The 6475-nt window shown below is 40.9% G+C and overlaps 1 protein-coding gene across 1 annotated transcript; it reads right to left on the reverse strand.

The window, feature by feature from the left end:
• Positions 1–1448: 1448 nt before the first annotated feature.
• LOC126592547 (zinc finger BED domain-containing protein DAYSLEEPER-like) lies at positions 1449–6069 on the reverse strand. The gene is made up of 2 exons (XM_050258266.1): positions 5782–6069; positions 1449–4299 (listed from the first exon to the last, which is right to left on the reverse strand). Exon 2 carries the CDS (start codon positions 4275–4277, stop codon positions 1656–1658), a length of 2622 nt encoding a protein of 873 aa, XP_050114223.1. The 5' UTR covers positions 4278–4299; positions 5782–6069; the 3' UTR covers positions 1449–1655.
• Between the last annotated feature and the right edge of the window lie 406 nt (positions 6070–6475).

The raw sequence follows: 6475 nt of genomic DNA on the forward strand, positions 1-6475 counted from the left end.
GGTTTAAGTCTATGAAATTGGTGACTAAGGATTGGATCCTAATTTTTCCATAAAACAAACTCCTAAACAATTAATAAAACAAACTATGAAAGACGTCATCTGACTTGCACGCCAGTTTTGAGGTCGATTTATCTTCTGGAAAATTATGTAAAAATATATGAGAAACTTAACTTTATGTCTTATCTTTCCAAGAATATACCGCATGCCACTAGGAAAAGTCGAAAAAGCCTTCAAATAGCCATTCTCCCACAGTTGCACAGTTCTGACGAGAAAGCAGGATTCTTGTGAATATGCTTGAGTCACAAACAGAGCGCGCCAAGGGGAAAAATTTAAGTTAAATTGGTAATATTTTCCTTTGATCTCGTGTTTATGTACCAACGTCGTCGTTTAGGTGTAGTAGGGCTTAAAAATTGAATTTCCTATTTTGAATTAATGAAACAAGTTTATTGTCATGTAGGGATGGGCATCGGTCGAAGCGGTGCAAATTGGGCCTTTAGCTGTTGAATTTCCACTTTGTGCAATTCTTGGAGAGAATTTTCAAGATGCATGAACACAGTCTGTTACACAAAGTGGAATAATACGATTAGTTGAAATCTTGAAAAAAGATTTACAATCAATTGTATTATATGCACTTAGTGTAGCATACGTGTTTTTGGTTTTCTTCACATTGTTGAGAGGAGGGAGGATATTTAAATAAATTTATTACATATTATGTGATCATATGAACCAGTCTTGTAACACTAATGAATAAATGCGTCAATATAATTCCATTTGTCAAAAAATTATGAGCTTAAACTCCCAGTTGAATCACCGACACAAGCAAAAATTATATTCGCATACTCGTTTTTCGTTTTGCACTTCTCTTCATGTCAGTGTTTTGATTCTTATTTGATTTGTTCGATCAAAGATCAAAGCAAGAAAGCAGTAGATGATTAACATGGAGTGCGTTAATTATTTACCTAAATCAAATTTGTTCTCCGACAAATAATGGAGTGGTGAGGCTGAACATTATAAATTTGTGAACGACCAAAAAACAAAAATCACACAGCTTAGGGCTCGTTTGAAAGTACTGGTAAATTATTGAAAACCTTTTTTATTAAAATAAAACAAATCTTTAGTTATGTGTTTTTTTTGACAAGAAGCACTTCAAATGATTTTAGAATCCAAAAACATTTTTTTTCTAAAAATGCTTTCAATCATTTTAGAAGTAGCAAACAAGCTATTAGGTTTTCGAAGTAAAGAAGGTTCTTCCTTAACTGGCAATGACGGTTAGATACGTACCAAAATCACATTAAATCTATGAACTGAATTTTATTTTTTTTGCACATACGTCAAAATCAATTTTGTGTGCGAGGAAAAATAACCACCTTACATGTAAGGAACCAAGTATTTTCCGAGCAAAAATAACCCAAAAACAAAGCATATAATGCTCCATCCATATCCCAAACTTCATGTAAATCATCATAATTTTAAGACTACCATAAATTAAGTCTAAAAATTCATGTCCAAGCATTCCACCTCTTAAAATAGTACAAAAGATAAAACTCCAACTGGTAAAGTAAACTAGGTTAAATGATACAAACACCTACCATCATACATCTTCCCGGCGGCCAACTTCCCGTCCATCGCTCGTGACGGTGGAAGAGACCTACGATCTAATATTCCATTCTGACAAGTGCAGTGGACGCGTCGGCTGATCCATACTGCATCCAGTCCTTGGCACATATGAGGGCTTCCACCGTCTCTGGTCGTAGGGAAGTCCTGTACTGATCCATTTCCTTGACCGCTGTATCAAAGACACAGTCGGAAGGAACTGTAGATACCGGAATTGACAAAATGTCACGAGCCATCTTTGAAAGCGTCGGGTACTTCATCTTGTTCAGTTTCCACCAGCCTAATACATCAAAGTCATGAACTCGGGGCAGCAGAGACTCGTCCAAATACTGATCCAGCTCCGACTTCATCTGTTGGCTGGTTGTCTCCATGATGTACATGTCAAAGTCCGTGAGTCCGTTGTCTGTTAGATTAGCTCCGCCTTGGGAATCCTCTGTCTTAACGTAGTTATTCCCTTCGTCTGCATAAGTTGGTGTGAGAGGCAAAGGCAGTGTCAAATATTCATGAAAGAGCTCATGAATTCCGTCATCGACAACCTTGATATGCGTGGGAGCTTCTTCACCATAAACTTTGTTGAAACTGAACTCAACAAGCTTCATCTTGAACCTGGGATCCATAACTACCGCTGTTGCCAAAGCCAGGCTACAATTCTTCCAGTATTTTTCAACCCTTTCTTGCATTGTCTTAGTTAGGCTGCTAATGAAGGGATCCTCACTTCCAACCGTCTTAGTCAGATCTGTCTGAATCCTCCACACTTCATGGAAGAAAGTAACTGGAGTTGGGTTAGTCGTAGTGGTAAGGATGTTGGCTGCATCGAAGATAAGTTTCAAAAATGTGCAGATAGTCTCAACTTGCTTCCAGTCTTCCATTGACGGGGCTTGTTTGTAATCAGGATCAGATGTATCCAAGCAAGAAAACACTTCCTTTAACTCATAACAGGCCACCAGCATTTGATACGTTGTGTTCCATTTAGTTTGGTCATCAATTGATAGGCTCCGTTCACTTGGGACTTGGAGCTGACTCTTAAGCTCCAGAAACTTTTCTTCATGGGACTCTGATGTCTTCACATACTTTACACTATCCCGTACTTTTTTGACCACATCACTTCCTGCCGCTAACACTTCTTTTGCAATGCTGCTCAAAGTACGGGCAATGCAATGCCCAACCAATAGTTGACCATTGAGGACAAGTGGGTTCTTATTTGAAAGAAGAGGCCTTAGATTTTCAAGAGCAGTCTCACTCAGTGGCTGATCATAAGTGACTGAAAATAACTTGTTTTCCAAACTCCAATCATGAAGGCAAACAGCAACAGCATGACTAAGAGCAGAATCAAAGTCTGGATATGGTTCCATCACTACATTGAGCAGCCGCCTGTGCAACTTCCAGTCAGCATCAATGAAGTGCCCAGTAACAAACACATAACCCACACTCTGAGAGGAAGTCCACATGTCCAAAGTAAGGCATACACGTCCAGGTATGCCCTCAATAAACTTGGTGACACTTTGCTTTTCCGTTAGGTAAGTTGCAACGCAATCTCCTTGAACAGTATTGAAGCTCACCATGTTGAACCGTGGGTTAAGATTCTGTGCAAAAGCTACAAACCCAGGATGCTCAACCATATGCAGGGGGTAGTCATGCATGATGATCATCCTTGCAATCTCATGGCGACAACGGTCTGGATCAAATATAATTTGGGGTGTGTTAGGAGTCCGGTAACGCCTTTTTGGTGGATTGGAAGAGCTGCCACCCCTTGTTGCTGGGGTATATGGGGAAGACTGATTGTTGTTCTGGTTACGAAGAAGTGCTGGGCAAGTCCCCTTCGCAATGTGGCGTTTGAGGTGGCTGGTACCCGCTACTTTTGAACCCGTACTGTAAGCAAAACTTTGCTTGCACTGCTTGCAGCATGCCCTCCTACATCCAGGACTCACGTTCTCTATGGTGAAATGCTCCCAGACAATTGACTTCTTTTTCCTGCGCTTGTTAGGCTGTGTTTCTGTATTTTCCACCTCATTGTTTTCATAGGGAGTCAGCGTTAGCATCTTTTCTTCATCAGGTGTTTGCATCATGTCTTCATCAGGTGTGGCCCTCTTGTGGTTAATAGGAGTGGTCATTGGCTCTTCGAAGTGGGCAGTCATTGAATCTTCAAAGTGGGCAGCCATCGCCTCTTCATAGTGGGTAACCATCGCCTCTTCAACAGGGGCAGACATCGGCTCTTCAACCAGGGCGACCATCTGCTCTTCAACGGGGGCGACCGTGTGCTCTTCAACGGGGGCGACCGTGTGCTCTTCAACGGGGGCGACCGTGTGCTCTTCAACGGGGGCGACCGTGTGCTCTTCAACGGGTACGGCCATGTGCTCTTCAACTGGTGCGACCGTGTGCTCTTCAACGGGGGCGGCCGTGTGCTCTTCAACTGGGGCGGCTGTGTGCTCTTCAACAGGGGCGACTGTGTGCTCTTCAACAGGGGTGGCCATGGGCTTTTCAATGGGGGTTTCCATTGGTTCTTCAACTGGGGTGGCCATAGGCTCTTCTACGGGGGTGGCCGTCGGCTCTTCTATAGGGGTGGCTGTCGGCTCTTCCATGAGGGTGGCCGTCGGCTCTTCCATGGGGGTGGCCGTTTTGTCTTGAATAGGAGCGGCAATTGTCTCTTCAGCAGGAGTTGCCATGTTGTCTTTGGGAAGTAAAATCCTGCATTCGGCAAACAAGGACAACCTTTAAGAAAATAGAAAGTAAATGTTGAAACTAAGAGCAAAGTGATAACGGAATACATGTTAAAAACTTCGCCACAGAATCTGAGCCTGAACCAAAAATCATATAAATACACAGAAGCAACATAACAACAGCTTCTTGCATTCAGAGAACCTCATGAAACATGGAATGAACAAAGGGCGAAACAAACCCGCACTTCAATGTTATAAGACTACTACAGAACAATAAACATACAATATAGCAAGCCTTCATGTACTGCGAAAGACAGAAAGAAAATGCTCTGATTCTTTCAATTGTATTTAGTTACAGAAAGGTCTAATGACGTTGTTGACGCATCCCTTCACCACTGTAATGGTAATGACCGCAATATGTCACAACATCATACTCATCCCCATCATACAGAACCATCTAAATATTAAGTCAAGTCAAGTTTTGTGCATATAGCAGGAACAAATTTCATGGTCCAAAGTTCCAAATCCCAACAACAAAAACACAAACTAGCAAAAATATACCAATTACAAATTTATTTTTGGACCGAAACGAGAAATTTGATTCTCATTATGCAAAACTAATCTAAAAAACTGAAAAACGAAAAATTGTAATACCAAAACACGAAAAACGAAAAAATGATAATCCAAGATTTAATATCTAAGTATCCAGCTTATTCAATTACGAACTATTCCTTGGGTTTTATTACTTTTTTCAAATTTTATTTTTTGTAGGGATCGCATTAAACATTTTAAAATAAATATATCCTAATATCTTAATATTCCTAAAAAACTGGCCCAACCAGACCCAAATGGGCCGTACAGAAACATGAACTTAAAAAGTCAACCCAAACAGACATTGACCTGCCCAGATCACATACAGTCCCTCGGATTACAGTCCATCGGATTAAAAACCCATCCTTCATCCTCTAACAAGAAGATGAGCTCTAACAAGTAACGATGGATCCCAGATGGGTCAGGGATAATCAAAGTCCACCGGATTAAAACTCGGAAAACAAAATAAACCCAGACACGGGCTAAAATTTAAAACCAGTACAAAATTTCCAAAAACAAACCCAGATCTCTACAATTTTCCGTCGTCTGATCGAGCTTTGGACTTGAACGTTTTTAAAAACAGCAGCCCAGATCGGAAAAAACCCAGTAATCGCATATATTTAACAGATCGAACTCAAAAATTTAAGAACGAAGACGAAAGGTTCGAAATTAACTCAAACCCAACATTAACAGACGAAATTAAAGTTAATCACAGCATAATCAGGCTACAGATTCAAAATTCACAACACAAAAACACGAATTAAACAACAAAATTCAGAATTCACAACGCAAAAACCAAATTAAACACAAAATTAAGATCCTTTCGGAGACACAAGCTTATGAACGCGAAAAACTGAAACCTTTCGAAATCTTAGAAAGAGAGAGAAATAACAAATGGGTGTAAAGTTTGGAAATTTACCACAGGGGTTTCGGAGGAGGAGATCGGCGAGGCGGATTGAAGCTCGAAGGGCCGAGCTTCGAGTCTCCGGCGGTGGCGAGATCTAGGGTTTTTCCAGCGAGAGGGAGAAGGAGAGAGAGAGAGAGAAAGGGGGAAAGCGAGATTGGGCTTTTGGAACCCGAGAAGCTAATTGGACCTAAAAGAGGACTTTGGGACTCGTTAAGGGTCAAGGGGATAAGATTTTTTTGGTTTTGAGGGGTCAGATTGAAAAAATAGGGCAAATTATTTTTGGGTTTCAGATGGTCCAATAATATTTTTTATTTTTAATTTTGGACTCCGAATATGTTGGACTATTTATCCGGGTGGGGGCCCACACGTGGTTTTTTCTTTTCTTTTCATTTTTTGCTTTTTTTTTTGGTTAGGGTGTAATTTTTGAGCCCAATGATGTGTCCATGACTCAGTTGCCATTTTGGGAGATGCTTTGTTTTGACCAGTCTGAGCCGTGGGGAAAGGACTGAGACTTTGAGCCAACCTTTGGGTTAGGGTTTGTGGGGGGAGGGTCTTGTTTCTCTTAATCTCTCTCATGGCCTTTTGGGTGGGCATTTGGGCATGTAATTTGGGTGACCATGTTACAATACATGTTTCTGTTGAAAGGTTTATAGGCATACTGCAAGAAAAATGAAGAATTGGAACTATACTTCCCACACATTCTCTT

The sequence above is a fragment of the Malus sylvestris genome, chromosome 2, assembly GCF_916048215.2.
Source record: "Malus sylvestris chromosome 2, drMalSylv7.2, whole genome shotgun sequence".
Lineage (NCBI taxonomy): Eukaryota > Viridiplantae > Streptophyta > Magnoliopsida > Rosales > Rosaceae > Malus > Malus sylvestris.